The sequence below is a fragment of the Sciurus carolinensis genome, chromosome 7 (assembly GCF_902686445.1).
Source record: "Sciurus carolinensis chromosome 7, mSciCar1.2, whole genome shotgun sequence".
In the NCBI taxonomy this organism is placed as follows: domain Eukaryota; kingdom Metazoa; phylum Chordata; class Mammalia; order Rodentia; family Sciuridae; genus Sciurus; species Sciurus carolinensis.
Window position 1 is genome coordinate 133,510,776 of NC_062219.1, and position 24,769 is coordinate 133,535,544.

Genomic DNA, 24,769 nt, shown 5'->3' on the forward strand with positions numbered 1-24,769 from the left:
TAAGACCTGGAAAAGCACAAATTAAAGGAAAATGAAACTGTAAACAACAAAAACAAATCTCATCTTTCCTCATAACCACAGAAATTCCCTTAGTTTTAATGACGAGAAACAGAAGATGGAAATATGTTTGCCTACAGGAAGTGAGAGATGAGAACAAATCAGTTATATCAGATCACTTATTTGATTTTATGTTGTTTCTTGGATTAAGATCCTGGTTTTGCCAGAAATCAATGATTCACTTTTGAAAATACATTATGATACCATACTTTCACATCTGGGAATGGAAAATAAGCTTTTTTTAAAAACCCACTTCAGAGAGTACAGGATTTTAATGTGTCCATATTTTGCAGGGTTACTGAAAGTTATGTTATGTATCAATAACAGTGCAATTGTGTTAGTCTCATTCTGTAGATTAAAAACAGGCTCACAGAAGATAAAATTTATTCAAGATAACAGGGTCCCAAAATATGAACGAAAGACTGTGCTCTTTCTATCATATCACAATGCTCTCCATTCCACTTCCATATTTCTGTACATTCCTCACTAGTTTTATTTTTCCTGTAAACCTATCATCGCCATCATTAAAAGAGAATATTTTAAAATGTTGTCTAAGCCTTTAAGACATAATTGTTGAAAAAGAAAACCTAACTTCCTTATATAGCAAATCCATGTCTTCTGATACCCAGACTGCATTATAAGACATACCACAGGAGACAGACAAAAACTAAATTGCTCAGAATTAAATGCTCTATGGTGTTTGCTGAGATTATTTCACAGCCAAGATTATATAGTGCCCAAATGAAAAATCTTCTAGGCTAAAATTACCAAAGCTTGGGACAATGGATATACCTTAGCACTCGCCTGCCATGTGTGAGGCCCTGGGTTCAATCCCCAGCACTACAAAAAGAAAATGGAAAAATAAAAAATAAACAAAATTAAAGCCACTGTATTTTATGAGGCAAAAATTGGGACCCTTGAGATCCATTTTTCTACTTGGTACAGTGGAGAATTACTGAGAACCTGAGACCTGCCCTTCAACCTGACTCCATGAAGAGAGGAGGTGCCCTTTCCTTTGCTCCTTGTCAACCTCCACTTAGTCTACCACTTCCACCCTATGACAAGCCAGTAAACACAAAAGACTTTTTTTTTCTTCTCAAAATTTATTTAAAAGAAACCACTGCCAAACATGCCTGAGGCCCTAGGTTCAATCCCCAACACAGCAAAAATAAAAAAATAAAAAGAAGAAGAAGACAACAACTGTTGTTTGAACAACAGAAAATGTTCCATTCCCAATCAGCAACATTCAAAACACCAACTCCAGGTCTACACTGCTGCCCCATATTTATCCTAAGCCAAAAAAGTTATCAGAGAGGATGATCTGAAGGACGGGGCAGATATATCCACTCTCTAATGCTAAAATATAGTAACAGGAGAACTAGGTAGCTCCTTTGAGAAGAAAAAACAGGATGGTGGGGAAGGGGCTGGCATGGGTGGGAGGAAAACTCAAACACTCATTTGTATCTTTATATTTTAAATTAGGTAAATAAATGTACTACCTACTCTGAAAATCTGAAAATATAGCACAATCTAAATAAAAGCCAGATTATCTAAGAACTGCAAACCTGCATTCCATCAGAATTCTTTAACTGAAGAACACCTGACACTGTGTCATTAGCCAAGAGTACAGTATGTAAATGAGAAGACAACCATAGGATGTGATTAAGTAATCACCTTACACAGAATCCTCTAAACTACTGCTCCTCAAACCATCTGCAGGGAAGAACTAGTTATTATCACCCTCATTTTAAATTTCTAATCCATCATGAACTGATTCTTTTACAAAATAATTAAAAGTGAATTACTAGAAATGTGATCGGATGTGAGTGTCACTGGAAAGTCAACTTGCTATAAAAGTTTCTAAACTTACTCTCATTTTCTGTACTTATCTTGTCATAGACCAGTAACAGAGTGGGACCACACCCATAAAAAGACCACACCTTTGGGGACAACTTAAACAGGGAACTTTAGAGAAAATTCACTCTGATTTCAGTATCGTGAATATTGCTCCTAAAGCAGCATGGTTACTTTTGCTTTCTTCAAATACCATAAATTAAAGACAGTAATTATATCATTCTCTGTTGTGGCAATCTAGCTTAAAGATAAAATTATGACCACCTTCTAAGAAAGGATGTACAGAATTGTGGAACTAAACTTACCTCCCAGCTTTATTCCTGGCTTCACCTAGAATTCAAATTCTCATTTGCAATGTCACAAATTATCCATCCCTTTGACTTCAGATGCACTTTACCTTGTTTTTTCATCAAGTTGGCCTAAATACAATATTATACTATTAAAAATAGAGTCATATATCCAGGCATGGAGTGCACATCTGCAATTCCAGCTACTCAGGAGGCTGAGGCAGGATGATCCCAAGTTCAAGATCAGCCTGGTCAACCTAGTGTGACCCTGTCTCAAAAGAAAAAAAAAAAAAGTTTGAAAATGCTGGGATGTAGCTCAGTGGTACAGAGCACTTGTTGGCCACCCCGCATGAGGCCCTGGGTTCCATTCCCAGTACTGGAAAAAGAAAAATAGAAAATTTCCATCTAAAATGTTACTTTAACAAAGTGATCATAGTAAATTTTATGAGTAAAACAAAATTCACTCTTATTCACGTTATCATAATTCCCCTACTCCCCTTCAAAAAAAAAAAAAAAAAAACTGCTTTTAAAATGTACCATGCAGTATAAAAGAAAGAAAAGAAACCACAATCTGTGATCTGTGACCACTGCCAACAGGGTAATCAGGAAACTCAGAGCTACCCTCTTTGAGAGACAGATCATTAAGTAAGAGAAAAATGAAGTCTAAAGGATCATAAAGGAACAGGTTTTCTAAAATAAAAAATACAAAAATTACACAGTAATTCCAGATTATTCTCCACAGTAATGAAAAATAACAGATAGCTGGTTTCTGACAAGGTTCCTTCACATGGAGTTGATTAGCAGGAAGCTCCCAATATGTTGAAGTCTGAAAAGTGACAACTTTTGATATATTGTCACTGAATCATGGAATTAGAGCTGCAAGTTCTCTGGGAATCAGATCAGCACTTGCTCTAGGAAGTGTGCTATGGACTCAGTTTAGAGCTTCTTGGGGATTTGCTCTCTCATTATACAATCATTAGGCACCCATTACCTGCTAGAGCCCTGGTGAATGCGCACAGAACAGACGCTTGGTCCTTGAGCATTTGTAGTCTGTTAGGGAAGAAGGCAAACAGTGGATACTCATAGCAAGAGAATATCACTGTAACAGAAGTAATTTCTCAATTAGGAACAAAAAGAGGAAATGCTGCTTTGCCTGGGAATGTCAGGGAAGGCTAATAAGGGTTGAATACAGGATGAGTGACTGGCAAGTTTCCAGGTGGCTAGGGGACACCATAATAGGTGTGGGGACAATTTGGACAAAGATAAGAAAAAGGGCAAGTTGAGAAGGATAGTGCAATTGTTACTTTGGTATATCAAAATAATTGGGTTGTGGTACCCAGATATTTGATCAAAGATCAGTCTAGATGTTGCTGTGAAGGTTATTTTTTAGATGTGATTAACATTAGAATCAGCAGACTCTGAGCAAAATGGATAACTCTCCACAATGCAGGTGGGCCTCATCCACTCAGTGGAAGGCCTTACCCTGAAGGCCAGAGAGCCTGGCCTTCAGACTGGAGATGCCACATCAACTCTTCCCTGGGTTTCCTGTCTACTGGCCTGCCCCCACAATCACATGAGCCAATTTCTTAAAATAAATATCTAGCTTTCTAACTCTCCCGTCATCGTGTCAGCTACTCTTGGTTGGGGGCCGTCCCACATCTAAAGCAGGAAGATGGTGGCCGCGAAGAAGACGAAAAAGTCTCTGGAGTCAATCAACTCTAGGCTCCAGCTTGTTATGAAAAGTGGAAAGTATGTGCTGGGGTACAAACAGACTCTGAAGATGATCAGACAGGGCAAAGCAAAATTGGTCATCCTGGCCAACAACTGTCCAGCTTTAAGGAAATCTGAAATAGAGTACTATGCCATGTTGGCCAAAACTGGTGTCCATCACTACAGTGGCAATAATATCGAATTGAGCACAGCATGTGGAAAATACTACAGAGTGTGCACACTGTCTATCATTGATCCAGGTGATTCTAATATCATTAGAAGCATGCCAGAACAGACTGGTGAAAAGTAAAACACACAAAATATTTCTTTAATAAAACTTGGCACAACTTGTTTTAAAATAAATAAATAAATAAATAAATATCTGTATCTATCTATACAGTCTACTTATTCTGTTTCACTGAGAACCCTAATACTGTCCTGTTGAGTTCAAGAAAACTATGAGTAGTACAAAATGACTAAATTACAAAGGGCACACACGTAAGTCGAGAGGCACATGATGCAAAGGCAGGAAAGTCTTAGCCACAATGTCTGGGACTCTGGGAGTTTATACCTTCTCTGGGGCTACAGCCACCCAGAGTTTAAGCAAAAGCGGGGCATGATCAGAAAGTAATTTCAGCTAGAACTCACTAGCAACAAATGAAAGAAAAGGAGAGAGTGGACAGAAAGACCAGGTAGGAGGTGACTGCAATAACCAGGGCAAGACAAGGTGACTGATTTGGGTGGTGAAAAGATCAGTGCTGAAGCAGATGCCAAAGCTATGTCAATAGGGTAAAATCAACTGAACCTACTGGTGAAGACATTAAAGGTGAAGGCAGAAGAGAATAGCATGACTCTGAGATTTCTGACTTTGGCTCCTGAATGAATGGATGATAGTGATGCTCTACATTAGAGAAGGGAGATGACAGAAGGGAGTGAGGAAATGAATTCATCTTTGGATATGTGAAACAGAAGACACCTATGAAATATCTATGTGGACATGTTAAGGCATCTGACATTGAGAGTCTGGAGCAAATGTGGCCTGGAGACAGTAATGTGGGACTCATAAGAGCAGAGGAGCTACAGCTATGGACACAGAAAGTAAAGTAGAAAAAAGAGCAAGGAATGGAATATTAAAATGTGCCAACCTTCAAACTGATGTCGAGATAGAAGAAAAACCAGCAGAGGGTGGAAGGAAGGTCAAGAAATAAGGGCCTAGCAATGACCACAAGTACCAACAAAGCAAACAGGACAAAGATATAAGTTACCACTGCTTCTACAAAATGTCATTAATGTTCTTGGATGACAGCACTTGTGGGTGTGATGGGAAGAGTAATCAAATAGTGAGTTAGAGAGTTGTTAAGCAAGTAGACAGTGACTACAGACACTAGACTGTGAAACAAAGGATGAGAGACAACCCTTTGTGGAACTCTAGGGTTATCTGTCCCCATTGACACAGATGCTGGATCACTGCACTTCACTGTAGTGGTCTCTAAAGTGGAACTGGCCATGGGGCAACAATGACCACTAGGCATCAGTCTCAGATGACTTAGCATTTCACTGGGGATATGATATTGGGAATGTTGGTCATATATTAAAAAAGTTGGACACTAGTCTCAATTTGCATCCTAATTGATTTCCAAATAAAAGATCACAATGGGGCTGGGGATGGAGCTCAGTGGTAGAGCGCTTGCCTCACACGTGTGAGGCACTGGGTTCGATCCTCAGCACCACATGAAAAAACTAATGAATAAAGAAAGATATTGTGTCCATCTACAACTAAAAGATTTTTTTTTAAAAAAGAGATCTCAATGAATGTTCCTATAGGAGAAAAAATGTTATTCTAAAAAAGAATGTATTGATAGTTTAAAATTTACTTTATAGTTATGGGAGCAAAGGGATCATTGGTCAGAAATATCCTGTGTACAATTTGGTATTGCATCCCACAATGAATGCTGATAAAGAAAAAACTTCAGTATAGCACTTGCCAAAATCAAACACCTTCATAAAAGTATGTCTAATTGAGCATGCAAAGAAGTTATGAGTTGGTTATTGCACTTAAATTACAGCATGTCTTCAGGAAAAAGAATTCTGGGTCAAAGTAGATTATCATTCAGAATGGTTAACAGTAAAATATTACCGAGTACTTATCATGTATAAGGCACTGTATCCTTTAATCCCCACCTATAAAGTAAGTAGTACTATTATCCCCACTTTACAAAAGAGAAAACTAAATCAGAAAGGTTAAATAATTCCCTCAAGGCCACAGAACTAAGAATTGGCAGAAAGATTTGAACTCAGACACTGGCTAACAAGGACACTTTACAGAAGAACTAAGCAAACTCCCTCCAACTTGTACTTTCTCCTGCTCCTACACCACAAGCTTGTCTTCTGAGGTTCATTCTGGTGGGTCCTATGCCACTGTGAAAGAATGATGAATTGTTTGCTAATCCTTAGATTTCGCAGCTTGCATTTGGATCAGAATGTTTGCTGTAGGCAAACACTGATTATCAACATCAAGATAGAAAGTAGAAAAGCACCTGTTATTACCTAGAAGCTAGGAATCAGAGGGGAATGATTGTGAAATTTAACAGAGTAGAATAAGGAAATGTTTCAAGGGTGAAAGACAAACGAGTCAGAAAGGTACTTGCTTCCACTTGGTCCATAACCTACATAGACCGATAATGCTCTTTCCACAACTATTGAAATAAGATTCCATTGTTTGTTCCAAAAACTGAGACACAATGACCACCCACAGGCAATCATATCAGGGAGGACAAGGACTGCCATTACAGTTCTTCTGCCCCTTATGGCACGTGAACTCTACCCCTGGAAGATAAGCTACTTTCACTCCAACCCCTGAATTTCTAACCTGAAGAAGGGGAAAGAGGGTAGGGAAAGAAAACTGTAAAGAAATAGTGGAAAGACAGGCATGGTGGTGCATGCCTATAATCCCAGAGGCTCAGGAGACTGAGGCAGGAAGATCACAAGTTCAAAGTGAGACTCAGCAAAACCCAGGCTCTAAGTAACTCAGTGAGACCCTGTCTCTAAATAAAATACAAAATAGAGCTGGGATGTGGATCAGTGGTCAAGTGCCCCTGAGTTCAATTCCCGGTACCTGCCACCCCCACCCAAAAAAAAAAAAAAAAAAAAGGAAGAAATAGTGGAGAGGTATAAGACAAATGGGCGGGGGAGAAAAAAATAATTGTGTAAGGCACACGGTGTTTCTCACATAATTAAAGACCAACACCAACTCAAGTTAGCAAGTGAAGGTTTGACCCTGCACTTTTTTACTAGAGTTTTTCAACAAGTCGCCATGACTACACAATACAAGACTTTCAGGAGCAGAAAATCAGCACAGAAGTCCAGATAAACTCATCCTGAGCTCAGGTGAGAACCCTCCCTCTCCAAGCCATCTATGGGCCACCCTGGTCTTTAGCCTGATCTAAGCACTACCAATAGCATACAGAGTCCCTCATTATCAGCAGATGACTGGTTTCAGTACCATCCACAGATACCAAAATCTGTCGATGTTCAAGTCCTTTATATAAAATGGCACAACAGTCACATTGAACTTATGCATGTACTCTTGTATACATTAAATCTTCTCTAGATTACTTATGATACCTAATACAAGGTAAATGTTATGTCAGTAGTTATACGCTGCATTGCTTAAGGAGTAAGAAAAAAAGTCTGCACATGTTCAGAACAGATACAATATTTTTCTTTTTTTCTTTTTTTGGTGGGGCAGTGTGTGCTGGGGAGTAAACCCATGGCCTTGCATATGCTAGGCAAGCACTCTACCACTGAGCTACATCTTCAGTGCAATTTTTAATCAATATTTTTGTTCCACAGTTGGGTGAATCCAGATGTAAATCCCATCAATAGAGAGAGCCAACTACATTTGATTTTGTTCAGAACTGGCCTTGGGCGTAGAATCCTGATTTTTGGGTAGAAATAATATGAAATTCATAAAGTTGGAAGTCTCTATAGTAGAATCCCAGGATGCAGTTCACAAATTTTGAAAGAATTTGTCAGAGCTACAGATATGTGAAATCATGATTTCTCCTTGGATCTAAAAGTCATATTTAGCTTATGGTAAGTATTCATAAGAATAAAAGCACAACTAAATTTTGTGGTATAATTAAATTTAATCAGTACTTTCACAGAGTATATCATTAACAAAACTTAAATAATACATCATAGTGATACTCCCAACAACAAAAGCATTGTAACAACCTCCCTATCAGGATAAGCAGAAATGGAATATGAACATCTGGAAATGTAATCTTCAAGCAACATTACAGAAAAATGTTTAGAAGTATTTAAAGATGTCAAAGACTAATAAACTGTGATTCTATTTGTATTTATTGCCCTGAACTACATCTTCTTAAAATAAAATGAAATTAAAAATAACTAACATTTGCACTAAAATACAAGAGCAAATGTCTTTGACAATTTTAATAAGAGATAAAGCAGGTTATCTGATGATAAGTCTCCAGATGGGAATATTCCTCACCCTAAAACCCCAAATGCATTCAGTATCCTATAGTCCCTGGTACATTTCAATACCTACCAACTTCCAAAGAATCACTCAGGAAAGACCCCAGACCCACTACAAGATCCATATGCATATCCATAAAGAAGGCTGTACCTTCTTTAGCTGCAAAAGGTGACTTACTTTTCTTTGTAAAGAATTGAAATCAGAGGTCAAATCACTCACACACACACACCACACAAAATTCTTTGAGATGAGCTTCCAATCTAGAAAACCAGTTGGTACTGGTGAGAATTGTAGCAATTCCTAGGCAGAGAATGGGGGGAAAGCCAGCTCAAAAGAACATACCCAAGATGGAACTGGACACAGCAGGTGAAGCAAGCACTTAAGCCTGGAGTTGAAGGAGAGGTCTGGGCAGCAGAGATTTCCTTGAGACTCCAGAATGAAAGGCTGTTTCACAGCGACCCCTTGGGCTACATAGGCAGCTGAATCTAAGAGGCCACCCAAGTGAGAAGAAAACAGGGCCACGCCCAGCATGATGGCATATGCCTGTGATCCCTGAGACTCAAGAGGCTTAGGCAGAAGGACAGCAAATTCAAAGACAGCCTCAGCAACTTAACAAGGCCCTAAGCAACTTACTGAGGCCCGGAGCAACTTGGTGAGACCCTGTATCAAAATACAAAAAAAAAATTTTTAAAGACTGGAGATGTAGCTCAGTAATAGAGTATCCCTGGGCTTAATCTCCAGTATCTAAAAAAAAAGGGGGGGGGGGCGGGGAGGAAGGGGAGAAAGCAGGGCCAGAACCCTCCTGGGACACACATACACCCAGAACTTGGGACTGCTATCCAAACACAGGCTCTCCCACCTGCTTCTACCTTCATAGTTTGTGCAGCATTTCCAGGCAACATGGGAAACAGACACACGCCTGTACTCAGTGAAACCAAGACACAGCTGTGCAAACCCTTTTTCAGTTCACAGCCTAGGCTTGTGCAGGGTCCACAGTGTGACGTATATGGTAAAAGGAAAGCAAGCAGTTGCTCAAACCTTCCTTTTGGTGCCGAACCAGGACAAGCGTACCATTCTCCCAAACAAAGGTACAATTCATCTTCAGCAACTTTTCCTAAAGAAATAAGAATGGCAGATACCTGCCTGAGCATGTTTGGCTTTACTTGGAAATAAGCAGCAAGGCTGTGTCAATGCGACTGTCACTCAGGATTAAATGTTTATGACATTCCACCACTGATCTAAAAGGACTCATTTATTGAGGCAAATGAAAACTAAAGACTCAACACGACCCTTCTGTGCTTCCCAGCACTTCTGGGGCCTTTGACCTCTCTTCTTTTCCTCCTCTCCCTTTTTAGCCCCTCCCTTTTCCTTCACTGTCACTCCAACCCTTCTGCACCTCCACTTCTTAAATGACCTGCCATGCAATGACCTCATTTTTTAAACAGGTAAAACAGCTCTTAAGAGAAAGGAACCACATTATTGCAAGTAAATCAAGAAAGCACCCCTTCCCAATAACCAGGGTGGTCATGTTTCAACCTAAGATAAGTGGGATTTTGAACTGGTGGTACTAACAAATCAAAGGGGAGTGCTTTAACAAATCCTTCCAAAAACACACTTGAAAATAAATTATTTAAACTTGTACCCATTTCTTCATGGGAAGAGCATTCAGTTGAACACAAACTTAGTTCCTGAAGCACATACGTAGAGCAACACTTATAAGGTTATATAGTTTTGCCACTTACATGGTTTTGCTGCATGAAATGGCTATCTCAGTTCCAACAGGGCAGTGCTGTGGAGCTCCCTTTTCCAAAATTAGAATTAGCCCCCAGCATCCTCTGTTAACTACTTTATCACATGGGTATCAGAGGAGCAGGGTGAAACAAAATGCCAATGGACAAAGAGAAAATGGAAGGGGAAAGCCTGGCTGTGGGCAGCAACAGAACCAGAGGCTTTGAATGGGAGGCAAGAGGAAGGAGAGAGACTACAGCAAGAGTTCCTGAGGTGGATTTCCAATGGTGGAAGGTAGTCCAGAGACTATCTCCTCCCACAAACCCCCTCAGGACACCACTACAAGAGAAGAGTCATCGGCCAACCAGATGTCTGGAGGTAGGGCATAGCCAACATCTAGTCTGGTGTACTGGAAAAACCAAAGTGATAGGATACTATTATTCCCTTTTCCTAAACACCATTGTGCAAGGCCCTTTCTTACTTCCTGCTAAGATAAGGTTTTATCACTTCCTGGTACAGATAAGTAGGGTGCAGAGAGATTTAGAAGTTTGCCCACAGCACCAAGTACTGAGGTCAGGAATCAAACTCGTGTTCATCTATCTGGTTCTCCTCTGCCTTTGTTTCTGTTGGGAACAGATTTCTCTCAATTCTAAGATAAGGATTCAGACACCAAAATGGGTCCTTAGACCTCATCATTCCTGACAAAAACGATTTGCCTATTAACACAGTCCTACTACAATTAAACAGAAAACAAAAACCATCAAGTTACATAGATAACCTTCCAAAGCATTTCTTGGTTGTTTGGCCTGAGGAGGACTAAACTGCAACCCAGTTTTTCTGCAGATCCCTCTACCTCATAAACCTCAAGGCTCATTCCTTCCTAGAGCAGCCTTGGCCCAAGATACTTCAGAAACAAAGCTGATACCTCTTCCATGACAGTCATCAGACACTTCTGAACCAACAGTTGAATTCCTCTTCAGAGTTCCACCATTGGATTAACTCCTGAAATCTTTCTCAAACTCAAACAGTAAAAATTATCCAAATTTTAACTTGTGAAAACTAATGAAAAATTTAGATGCCTTTATCCCCTATGTATATTTATATCTATTTTCTGAAATAGATATAAAAGAGGGAAAAAATAAAAGTCCATAAAAGTTAAAAGATTTGTACTCTTCAGAGAGCTCAACAGTAATTTCAGGTTTCCTGGACCAAACCCTAAGCCCACTACAATTGCTGTGTACTCTACAGTGAACCTTCTAAGATTTCTAGTTGAGCTCCCAATCATATGCCTGGACTAGAAAAAAGAACTTTTTAAAGATATTCCCTTGTTTTTAGGAATTAAAACCAAACTTCCCAAAATAGTCTGGAAGTAGTATACACTTTTGATTATCCCTAATTGGGTCAAAACCTATATGTTCAACATCAGTAAAGATTAAAAACACAAGAGAAAGAAAATACTGCATAAACTGAAATAATTCAAACCTTCTTAAACTAGTCAAAATAGCAAAATGGATGAGATAAAATTTCAAAATCTCTGTAATCTATGAAACAGTTGAAAGATAAAAATAGAGGGACTTCAATACTTTCAATACTTATTCCATTCCTATTTCAAAATTTTTATTTAAAGATAAAAAAATCAAGCCAGACATGGTGACACACAACTGTAATCCCAGTTACTTGGGAGACTAAAGCAGGAGGATTGCAAGTTTAAGGCATCCTCTATAACTTAGCAAGACCCAATCTCAAAAGACTCGATCTCAAAAAGGGGAGGTGGGGGGGGCTGAGGTATAGCTCAGTTGGAAAAATGCTTGCCTAACAAGCTCAAAGTCCTGGGTATCAATCCTCAGTAACACACACACACACACACACACACACACACACACACAAAGACATATAGACAAACACTGCAAAAAACATGTAGTATCATAGTATTACTTTACCTCAAAACAATCCCCAAAATCCCCAAATCTTTCCATCCATCTTGAGAAATTCACCCAATACATTTAACACAGTCCCCCTGCCAATCTTCCCTCCACCATCACATAGCCAGGGTTGATCAACTGGATGTCCCAGTCAACATCATAAAGGCAGATAAGAAGGGGTATCTAGTCAAAACTATGAGATCTGTCACCACCCAGAAGACCCAAAAACTTGATTTCAGTTTCAAATTAAAACTGAAACAACACAACGATGATTTGAATATTCCTTCAGAGACTGGGGACAGCTGCAGAAACAAAGCTGAAAGGACTCAAAGAGTATTTTTAACTCTACCAGCTTTAATGGAATAATATGTGAAGGATGAAAACTGCCTGAGGAGTCATTCCAACACAGAAAAGGAGTCAAAAATGAAATCTCAACCAATCAACTAATGTTTCCCAAGTACCTTTTATGGTGCTCAGTATCAAATGGGTACCAGGAAGGATAGCAGTTTCCAAACAGTCCTGTTATTCAATACTTAGCTCCACTCTAGATCGTGTATATATGAGGTTGTGTCCTACCTTGTAGTTCAAAAAAATGTTGGCACAAATTTAAGACAAGATCTCTATCCCCAAGAAAGTAATTTTGAGTTTTGAGAATCGGCCAACTGAATTTTTTAAAATAGTATTCAATGGTGATTCTCAAATACAATTCATGGACTAATGCCAATATATGCACGTTTTTAAACTATTCTTTAGCAAAATGAGAAAATATTTTGAGACACTAAAGTAGTTCACAAAGTTGAAAGATAACTTGGTCATGGTTCTTTATTCTGAGAGTATGTTCCTCTTAGATTTTAGTGTGTAAAATGACTTTTTTAATGAAATGACAGCAGATAATAATTTGTTCTACTTAAGGTTTTTACTTTCATATCAAATCTCTGTAATCCAATTGCTATTCCTTTCTTCATTCTATTGAAGACCACCAAATAACTTCTTGGTGGCCAAAATCAAAAGGCCCTTTTTTCAGTCCTAAATTCTCCCTGATCTCCCTTGAAACATTTGCAATATTAAATCCTCTTACTCAAAACTCTGTCCTACAATTGTACTCTGGGATACATACCAAAAAAAAAACCCCTAAAAACAGATATTCAAACAGATCCTTGTGTATGAGTGTTCACTGTACCATTTTAGTGGAAACAACTCAAATTTTCATCAAGAGGTAACAGAATGAACAAAATGTTACATTTCCATACAATGGAATATTATTCAGTCATAGAAAAGAAGGACGTTTTAATACATGCTACAATATAGATGAATCTTGAAAACATTATTTCTATGATTTGAATATGGCATGTTCCCACCAGAACACAAGCTGAGGCTTGATTCCTCAATGTGGCAGTGTTAGAAGGTGGGGCCTACTGAATACTTTTTCGATGATGGTGACAGAGCCCTCATAAGCAAATCAATGCCATCTTGTGGGGAATGAGTTCTCCCTCTTATGGAGCTAAATTAATTACCATAAGAACATGCTATTATAACAGGAGTTCAGGGTTGGGTGTAGCTCAGGGATAAAGTACTTATCCTAGCATGTTCAAGGCTAGGATTCAATCCTCAGCACCACAAAAACAAATACAGAATACAGACATGGTGGCACACACCTGTAATCTCAGCAGCTCAGGAGGTTCAGACAGAAGAATTGCAAGTTCAAAGCCAGCCTCAGTACCTTAGCGAGGCCCTAAGCAAATTAGTGAGACCCTGTCTCAAAATAAAAAATTTTTAAAGGTGGGGTTTAGGATGTGGCTCAGTGGTTAAGCGCCCTGGGTTCAATCCCTAGTATCAAAGGGGAAAAATATAATATAGGGGAAGAATATAAAAGAAGTTGAGCTTCCTCATCTATCTCTTGCTTCCTTCCTCTTTTGCCACATGGTCTCTCATTTGACTGCACCTACTTTCCACCATGAGTTGAATCAGCAGCACAAGACCCTGAACAGACTGAGTCAATGGATCTGTGTCTTTCCAGCCTCTAAAACTATAATCTAAAATAGTTTTTTTCTTTATAAATTACCTAGTCTCAGGTATTCTGTCATAGCAATAAAAGCAGAAAATCATGCTAGCTGAAAGAAGTCAGGCACAAAAGGTCATATATTGTATGATCCATTTATATGAAATATCCAGAATAGGGAAAGTCATACAGACTGAATGCAGATCCGTGGTTGCCAGGGGTTAGAGACCAGGGAGTAATTGCTTAACGAGTATAGGGTTACATTTTAGGATGATAAGAAATACTGTGACTAGATAGTGGTAATGTTTGCACAGCATCATGAAGATACAAAATGTCCCTAACAATAAATTTTGTTCCATATATTCTGCCACCAAAAGAACAGAAATACCATGGCATCCCTCAGATTCCATGATATTACTCAGTACTCTGTTCTCTCTCTCTGATCACTCCTCACTTCCTTCTTTTCCAACCTGAAATGCAAACATCTTCTCCACATCACCTGTGTTCCTTCCATCCTCAGATTGTCCCATTTGAAGATATCATCTACTCCTGTGGCAAGCCCACTAATCATTCTGGGAAGACAGCTCTACAGAAGGTTTGGTGAACTATTTCAGTAACAGGTCAGGTGATAAATACTTCAGGCTTTGCAAGATATACGGTCCCTGTTGCAGCTATTCAACTATGCAGCTATGTGGATGCAATCAGAAATAAAATAATAATTAAACAAGCAGAGGTAAGTCCAATACAACCTTATTTATGAAAAACAGGTGGCAGCTAGATTTGGCCCATGAGCTATAGTTTTGTCAATCCTATTCCAAAGTATGATATGTTGCACACTTATATTCCAAGTCCTTTTTTTGTGCAGTATATTTCCTCTGTAATTTTTATGGTGGAGATATTAACACTAGATGTCATTTAACAAATATCTATTGAGAGCCCACCATATTCTGAGCACTGTACTAGGGATATGGCAATAAAATATAGCCCTTGTGGACATCGACAAACTGAATATAACTGACAACAGTGATAGAAACAAACACAAAAACAAAACAAAAACCCTCCTTCTCCCTTAGTTTCCCTAATTTGAGAATCCAGTCAGTAGTTAAGTCCTTTGACTCTCCTCTCACAATCTTTCTTACTCCTTCCAACTATTATTTGAGGCCCCAATTATCTAGATAAAGAATTCCTTGGCTGGGGATTTAGCTCAGTGGAACAGTACTTGACTAAAATGTGTGAGGTCCTGGGTTCAATCCCCAGTACCACACACACAAAAAAACATAAAACAGGCCAATGTTTACAAAAAAGGGAAAAAAAGAAAAAGCATTCTATTAGTAAAGAAAGCAGACTCGCTTTGTAAGATATGCAAATTTTCGGATTATAGTCCAATGAGAACATTGAAACTCATGATAATCAAAACAAGACCTTAGAGAAACTAAGAAAATCTGAAAAGATTCAAGCTATTTTTTTTTTTTTTTTTTTTTTTTTTAGCTTGAGTGCAGGGCTATTAGCATGCTGTAGACACTACACAAACATTCTCAAAAATGGTATCAGTAATCTCAAAATGAAGATAAGAGGATTTAGGTATGATTCTAAAACAAATCAAGAGAAAGCATTAAAAATAATGAAAGAAATGTATGATCACTCAGTGAGTAAATTAAAAACAAATAATGGCTTCTGTTTACCCAGGGGCCAAGTGAGGAAGGGAAAGTTCCTACTGGGATGGAATCATTCAATGGGGGCCACACTCAGGGGAAGCATGGAAGTGCATTCTTCTGGAATGGGGTTCTTCACACCAGCTGAGAGTAATATACAAGGGCAGGCCCACCATACTAATCATTCTCATATACATAGCTAAATATAGCAATTCCCATTTATCCATTCCACACGAAGCCCTTAACCTAACATACACAAGGACCTGGGATCAACGCCCAGCACCACAGAAGTAGAGGGGACTACACTAAGCATCTGAGACCAGGTCTTACCATTCTGTTCTTCAAGCAAAAAGAAAATGAGGATTAAAAGTGAAGCTCAAGCCCCCACAGAGATACATGGAGAAATAAGAAAGAATCTATTCTGGGTCATCAAACTGGTGAGTTTCAGTAACAGAACAAGCACTGTGGGGAGGCAACAGGTCTCTCCAGCTTCTACCTAACTTATAAGAAAATACACTGACAGCTTTTTCAGGACCACCTTTTAAAGGACATCCATAATGTTGCCAAGTTTTAAGATAGAGACAGTTTCTCTTTCTGGAGAAGGGAGAACATTTGTTTCCTATCCAGAATAATAAAGATATTATGTCTTTCTCAAGGCAAAGACTGGGCAAGTTTACTAGCAGACTCTATAATAAAGATCAGCCTTTCCCAGCCAGGTTTTTTGGTGCGTGCCTGTAGCCCCAGCTACACCAAGAGACTGAGGTGGAAGCATCACTTGAGCCCAGAAATTCAAAACCAGCCTGGGCAACACACCAACACCCCATCAAGCACACACACACACACATACACACAAAAAAAGACTGGTATTTCCTAACCTCATATTTCCTCAACTGTGGTGCACACCCATAGTATGGGCAATATCCATCTCAACCCACCACTGTGTTGCCCCTGGGCCTTGGATAGTGGAATAAGAGGAATCAAGAGAATGCTGTGCAAACAGAATTACAGCAAACATTAAGTTAATGCTACTTACTGTGCTATGAGTAATAAAGTCTTGTGTCTCTGACCCATGAGCTTATGTCTTCTGCCATCATTCATGAAACTGAAGGAGGTTAAGTTGTTAGGGAGAAACTTGAAGAGGCCCCAAATCATTGACAAACAGGGTTCCCCCTGTCTTTTTCCTTGACTAGGTACACTCAAACAGAAGCATATTTCAGATTTGCATTTTAACCTATGGATATCTCACAACCACAATTACATTTTGAGAGATTCCACTCTAAGCTATAGTTTATAAAACTGTTTATCAACATTAGCAATAACCACTGAAGTATGGTGATTCCTCAGAAAACTTGGAATGGAACCACCATTTGACAGGCTAACCCACTCCTTGGTATAAACCCAAAGGACTTAAAATCAGCACACTACAGTGATGTAGTCATGTCAATGTTTATAGCAGAACAATTCACAATAGCTAAACTATGGAACCAACCTAGGTGACCTTCAACAGATGAGTGGATAAAGAAAATATAGAATATATACACAATGGAATATTAGTCATAACAAGGATGAAATTATGGCATTTGCCAGTAAATGAATGAACCTGGAGAATAGCATGCTAATGAGATAAGCCAATCCCCAAAAACCAAAGGCCACATATTCTGATATACAGATGCTAACACACAATAAGTTGGGGGGGTAGGGACAGGAGGATAGAAGTTCACTGGATTAGACAAAGGGGAATGAAGGGAAGGGAGGGGGGATGGGAATAGGAAAGATAGTAGAATGAATCAGACATAACTTTCTTATGTCCATATATGAATACACAATCAGTGAAACTCCACATCATGTACAACCACAAGAATGGGATCCTAATTAGAATAAATTATACTCCATGTATGTATAATATGTCAAAATATACTCTACTGTCATGTATATCTAAAAAGAACAAATAAAATAAAAATAATTTTTTTTAAAAATTGACCACCGAAAAATACTACCAGTGCCTATATATTTTTGCACAATTCCAATTTACCATTTTTAAAGAACCCATCCAAATACAGTTTGAAAAAAAGAATATCAAAAACTTAATTTCAGTTGTGAATGATTATACAAACAGAGTGCCCTTCTAAGAAACACAGAAAACTATGTTTTAATTTAAAAGGCTACTAAAAGGGCAAATAAGAGACTTCTTCACTGCTCATTTAGGTACATGTTTCCATTAAACATAACCAAGTAATTCATTTCACATGGTAATCAAACCCAATGCTTAAGCATAATGCATATACAATATTACAAGTTTTAGTACTAATTTCCCAAATGTAATTGTGTGTATAAGAAATACTTTATATAAATACCTTTATTTTGCACCCTTGAAGTTCAAATGTATATACATGAATGTCTAAGAAAGGATTCCAATAAAAATCAGATTTTAAATTCTTTCAAGGGCATGAAATGAAAAGTTTGAAAAAAAAAAGGAAGTAAAAACCCTTCAGCAAAGAAAGTCACTGTGTATAAAATCATCTAACCTTAATTCTACGTAACTCAGTTTTTATAACTGAGCACCAAAACACACTAGAAAGGAGAGTCATTTTAATGAGTGGATTTATACAAACAGTTGGATTACTAACTAAGGTAAATCACAAGATTTGGCATGAAAGTTGCTTACAGGCTTGCCAAGACTAGGTTTGGCACACTGGTTCCCCAATGCCACAAATGTTACTGATAATGGGCTCTCTATCCTACAGAATAATCTTCCAAGTATGCTTCCCTCACTCATTTCATGTATGTATTAAGCTCACAAAGGAATGGTTAGTGGAACTGAGCACCTTGCTTCCTTTTCATCAGGGAATGTGAAATTCCCAAAATTCCTCAAGGAAAGAAAAGAATGATAAGCTAAATGTTGGAGGGACCTTGGACAAGAATGTGGCATTAGGACAAAAATAAATGAGGGTGGAGCACGCCTATAATCCCAGTGGCTCCCAAGGCTAAGACAGGAGGATCATGAGTTCAAAGCTAGCCCCAGTCACTTAGCGATGCCCTAAGCAACTCAGTGAGACCCTGTCTAAATAAAATACAAAAAAAAAAAAAAGGGCTGGAGATGTGGCTCAGTAGATAAGTGCCCTCTGGGTTCAACTCTGAGTATCAATCAATCAATCAATATGGGAAAACTGAAGTATACTGAAAGCAACCTGGTTAACTTCAATCACAAAACTAAAGGGAAAGTATTACTTTTGAAGTCAGATAAAAGGGAGTCACAGAAAGTTCTGGAGGAGGGGGAAAAGGACTAGTTACAACAGAACAACAGGGATACTTTCAGGACATTCCCAACTCCACAGCAGTTACCTCTAACCTTTGACACTATCCAGGTTGTATGTTCTCTCACCTACATTCCAAGCACACATTTTAAACAGTTAATAGATTATGTGAAATTGAACATACTCTCACCTGAAACTCAAGAGGAACAAATTAATTCACTATACTTCCCAGAAGTTTGTTTTTCTTCCCAGTGGCTATATTTCAAGCCATGGTGAACCATCTAGCCAGCCTCTAACATGGATAGCCAACTCTTCCCCATCTCACATTTCCTATACTTAACGATTCTCTTTCCTTCACAACCCACTCCACCGCATAACCTTGTCATTCCGAGAGCTGGTATTATCTCCTCCATTCTTATGCTGCTCAAGTTCATTCTACATACCTGCACCCTAAAATCTATTCCCAAAAACTTCTCCATCCTTCTGTCATTCCTCCCCATCTTGAGAACTTATTACACATAACAAATAATGACATCTATCATTTCATAAACAGTATTCTGCTGGGCACTGTGAGAGACTTCATCATAACCACCATTTCTATTCCACACATCAATCTGCAATGTGAAGAAGTAGTAAAGGTTCAAGGAGACTAAATAGCTTGCCTAAGTACACTCGGTAAGTAGCAGACTCTCTTTAATACACTCTTTTTTTTTTTTTTGTACCAGGGATTCAACCCAGGGGCACTTAACCACCAAGCCATATCCCCAGTTCTTTTTTATATTTTATTAGAGACAGGGTCTTGCTGAGTTGCTTAGGGCCTCCCTAAGTTGCTGAGGCTGGGTTTGAACTCACGATCCTCCTACCTCAGCCTCCTGAGTTGCTGGGATTATAAGCATGCAACACTGAACCTGGCTAATACGCTCATTTTTGAAACAGGATTTGAGCTCAGGTTTCAGCCTGAGCCAAGGTTAAATTCTGTTTATTACAAGTGTCTCTGACACCATACTGCTATGTCAAATCCAAGTCTCAATCTAGTTTTCGTGATTTTCGGTGGGGGGGGGGGGGGGAGGACTATCAGTAGACCTGCCCTCTAAATTATATCATCACAAGATCATCGGATCATCAAATACTTCTTTACTTCTTCAAATGCTTGCTGTATGACTTATCTGTGTATACATAAATGTATATGATTAAATAACTGGAAAGGCCTCAACTGGAATAAATGCTCAGGGTAGAAAATATAGCCTCTAAGATAGGAAAGTAAGATTAAAAACTTGTTTAACCCACCTTCACTTAATGCAAGACTATGCAAAAGATTTCTACATCTAATAGAAGAATAAAACAGCACACAGGTGGTCCCTAGGCAGCTCGGCTTACTACACACGCAAAAGCAATCTTCACAGCAGGCTGCAATGGCACAGGCCTGTAGTCCCAGCTACTCTACTCTGGAGGCTGAGACCAGAGGACTGCTTGAGCCCAAGAGTTCAAGACCAGCATGGGCTAAATATAGTGACATCCCATCTCCTTAAAAAAAAAAACTTCACAACCAACCCTTTTAATTACATGGCATTTTTAACCAGAAATGTATACAGTAAGAGATACTCAATTTGTTGAACTAATGATATTTTACAACATTTTAAGAGCAGACCTTCTTATAATGCTATAATTCATGAATTATCATCATAGCAATATAATTACCTACCTAACTGCTTATCCCCCACCAGATAATCATGTCCTTGAAGACAGAAAGAAATCTTCTCTGTCTTGTTCACTGCTACATCCCCAGCACCTAACCAGCACAAAACACAAATATTTGCTGAATAATAAAACTCAAATTTATAAACCCTAAGTTCAAAATACAAATGTTTATGTATCTTTAATATTCCTACCAAAAATAACAGGAATTTTTAAAATCCTATATTATTACCTCATTCATTTGGTATGTCCTCTGAAGGTGGATTTTTCACTCTAACCTTATTAACAAATTCTTATGTGAATTCTTAGTCTAAATTCTGTAAACAGTTCACTGGTTTAATTTTTTTTAATTCTCCCATTGGCCTTTATCTTTTAAAGTGATATTAAATGACTGCACTGCTTAAATGTAAAGATATATATCTAAATTTTTAATTTACACATAGTGATGGTTCAGCATGCAAGTCACGGCACTTTAGATTATGAACAGACCTTAGAGATCATCAAGTAACCCTTCATGCTAGGAGTTAAGAAACTGACTCATAAAAAAGTTAAAGCTACACATTTTTTTTTTTTTTGGTGGGGGATAGGGGCTGGTGCTGGGGGTTGAACCCAGGGACTCTACCACTGAGCCACATCCCACATTTATTTTAAGATAGGGTCTTGCTAAGTTGTTTAGGGCTTCTCTAGGTTGCTGAAGTTGGCCTTGAATTTGTGTTCCCTTGCCTCAGCCAACCAAGTCACTGAAATTACAGACATGCACAACTGTGCCTGGCAAAACTATACAATTAACTGGAATAGAACCCAGCCTCTGAGTCTCAGGACAGAAATCTTTCTCAGGACAGAGCACTTTGAATTAATTACATTTGCTGTGAAGACCTGAAAGTCTTCCCATCACATAACAGTCTTTGATCAAAGCAGGACAGTACTCAAGACATCTCTCTCATCTCCAATTATGCCAAATCTTTCATCATAGCACGGCAAATCCCAGGAAGGAAGATTTAAAGTGGAAGTCACTGCCCACAATCCTCTTATATGAGAAGATAAGACAGGATCTGCTTTGCACATTCAGTCTGTAAGACACACTGGACAGCCAATCTTCTGGCCTCCCAGTACTTTATAGCCTTATAGTTGATTCTAAATGCTATGGAACTTTCTCCTCCTAGCTAATGTATTCCCCATGCAAAGCAAGTCTTCATATTAATACCTTCCACATTCAACTTCCTTTCCTAAAATTCAATACTTTTTTTATATTATTTTGTGAACACTGTGAAGGAAGGTCCATTCTAATAATGGAGCAAAGGTTCCTTCTATGCAGAACTTATTTCCTGTTTGGTATGAATTACTCTTTCAAGCTGGCAGAAAAGATAAGTAACTTGCCCAAAGTCATGTCACCTGAAAGTTGTTAAGCAGTTATTCAAATCCAAGTTAGTCTAGAATCCCAACTCAGTCTAGAAACCCAATTCATTCTCCTCTAATCCTCTCCACTCCATGACAGAGTTCCAGTCTTCTGGGAGTCAGCAAGATTAAAAGTTCTCAACATGTTTACTCCAAAGAATTAACTAAAGATATGACCCAAAAGGCTTTGCAATAAGTGACCCATAAAATGGGGGGGACATAAAACTTAGTAATTAATACAGGCTTATTTCACTACCATAATCCATCTTTGTACAATTGCAAAAGACTCCTGAAATGCTTTGTTTCTTAAATTTGAGGTAATATTCAGTTACCTCTCCTTAGAATTTATTTGTTGATATGAATTCCAAACCTAGTAGGAAATAAAATCACTGAGATTTATACTTGAAATCTGACTCTGCAAACGACAACTCAGACAATTCAAGTGACCTCCAGGTCATAACCTTAACTTCTATGCCTTGGAGATGATAAGAAAACCGCCTCACAGGATTGTTACTTCAACAAGTAGTACAGTTTGAACCAAAGGGAAAGTTTCTGAACAACGCTTGGCACAAAGTAAATGTTCAATACATTTTAATTATTATAATCATATCTATCATCTTTGCCACCACCACTGGTATATCAATGTCATAAAATGGTAATTTTATACTTTGTTCACTGTTGTAGCCCCAGTGCCTGAAACATTGTTTGCACTCAGACATTTGTTGCATGAATTAATTTTAATTACTAATACTTCTATTATTAAGCACAGGATAATTTGCCCCCAAATATGATATCCTCTAGAAGGAAAGATAAATTAAGCATAGAGGGGATAAAAAGCCCTAAATTGGTGCTCAGGAATTTAAGAGAGGAAAGAAATAAAGAACTATAGCTCAAGTGCAATGCTTAATAGAAGAAAGAAAAGGGGAGGTTATCCTCAAGTCAAGAGGGCATCTCTTCAGACCAACTAAATCATGGGAGCAGTTAGATCAGAAAAGCTAAGAGTTTTTTATAGAACAGAAATGTTTCAGTTGCAGTCACAGTGGTTGGTGCACACCTATAATCCCAGACTAAGGCAGGAGGACATAAATTTGAGGACACTTAGCAAGACCCTGTCCTAAAATCAAAAAGGCTGGAGATGTAACCCTAGATTCATCCCCAGTACCAAAAGAGAGGGGGAGGGGTCGCAAGTGCAAGCGAGCATGCTTCAGCTTAGACAAGATTCTCTGTTCAAAATAAAGTACCAGATTCTAAAATAGGGACATCCTGAATCTCACAAGGCAAATCCAATCTGGGCCTTTAGCACAAATCCCACTCCACAGAGAAGGAAAGGACCCCTAGAGAGGGAGTAACTTACCTCAGGACACAGGCAACACTAAGGGGACTATAACACTTATATCAGTATGTAGTTGGGAGCAGGGTCACTGAGAACACTCTGCAGTGGCCTCATGAAAAAGCACCTGCTTCTCTCACCACACTGGATACTTGTACCTTCCACATGCTCTCAAGACTCACAGGCAGGCTCTCTAGGTATAATGCTCATCAAGATGGTCCACCCATAAGGTGCAGCCCAAGGCTGCACCATCTTCCTATTGTCTTTAACATAGAATCCTAGTTTTCATTTTGGTGGCGGGGGGCGGGTGCTGGATTTTGGGGGGGTTTGTCTTTGCAGTGCTGGGGATTGAACCCAGGATCTCATGAATGCTAAGTATGTGCTGGACAACTAAGCTTCAGTCCCAGCCCCTCAATTTCTTTTTAAGGATAAGTCCAATGATACGGGTTTTATTGACACCACCTCAAAATCTTTTGTGGAAGCAGGAGTTGGGGGTGTAGCTTAGTGGTAGAGCACGTGCTTATGTACAAGGTCCTGGGGTTGATCCCCAGCACCAAAAAGAAGAAAAAAAATTTCTCAAAATGATATCAACAATTCTTTAAAATTAATGTTTCTCTTATTATTACTATAGGTTTATCCCCACTGACCCAAAACTCCCTTCTCTGCACACTGCATATGCTATTTACCCAGAACAGTCTTCTGTTTCTACCATTTGAAAACTCCTAAGGTTGGAAGAAATACTCATTTGGGTTCTAACATTTTTGTGCAGTACTAATTTTTTTATGTTTCACTGTCTTCATGTGCATTGTCTTAAGCTCTTCAAAGACTGAATTGTTGGTGGGAACAGAATTTATCTTATACATCTTTTTATCCCAAGCAGGATCAACACAAGTCTTTTCCGTTGCAGATGAAAAAAAGATTAAAGATGTGTTCATTTCATGGAAAAAGTCAAATTTTTTGAAAATCCACTAGGTAAAGCCACATGGGGGTAACAGGGTGAAAGCGATATTTCTAAAAGTTGGAAGAATGAAGATATGTAAATTACCTATACAACCAACAGGGATTGCATATATGTAAATCAAAGAAAGTTCCTGGAGTGGCTGCATTTGGCAGGATTAGTCTGAGAACACTGAAGCATTTAATCAAGCTAAAAGGAATAAGACTTGTCCATTCAGCCACAAATAATGACTCCAAAGAGGTACAAGGCAAGAGTACTCAAAGAACAACAAGAACATTTTCATGCACACAGTAAGTAAAGAACAGCAAACATCATTAGACAATGAAGGTGAGCTTTGGGGATGGCTGGCAGAGGGCCTGGAGGCAGCAATGGAAACCAGAGTCTGGGTTTATTTAAAGATGATTTAATAAGATACACTTTTTGGAAA

General features: G+C 38.6%; 2 protein-coding genes across 4 annotated transcripts in view; one reads left to right on the forward strand and one right to left on the reverse strand.

Moving 5' to 3' along the window:
• The window catches only part of Gmds (GDP-mannose 4,6-dehydratase), a 604,350-nt gene that overhangs the window by 576,320 nt on the left and 3,261 nt on the right, over window positions 1-24,769 (reverse strand). The window lies entirely within an intron of this gene.
• On the forward strand, window positions 3,865-4,218 carry LOC124988828 (60S ribosomal protein L30-like). Its single transcript, XM_047558609.1, has one exon. The coding sequence runs from the start codon at window positions 3,871-3,873 to the stop codon at window positions 4,216-4,218; it is 348 nt and encodes a 115-aa protein (XP_047414565.1). The 5' UTR covers window positions 3,865-3,870.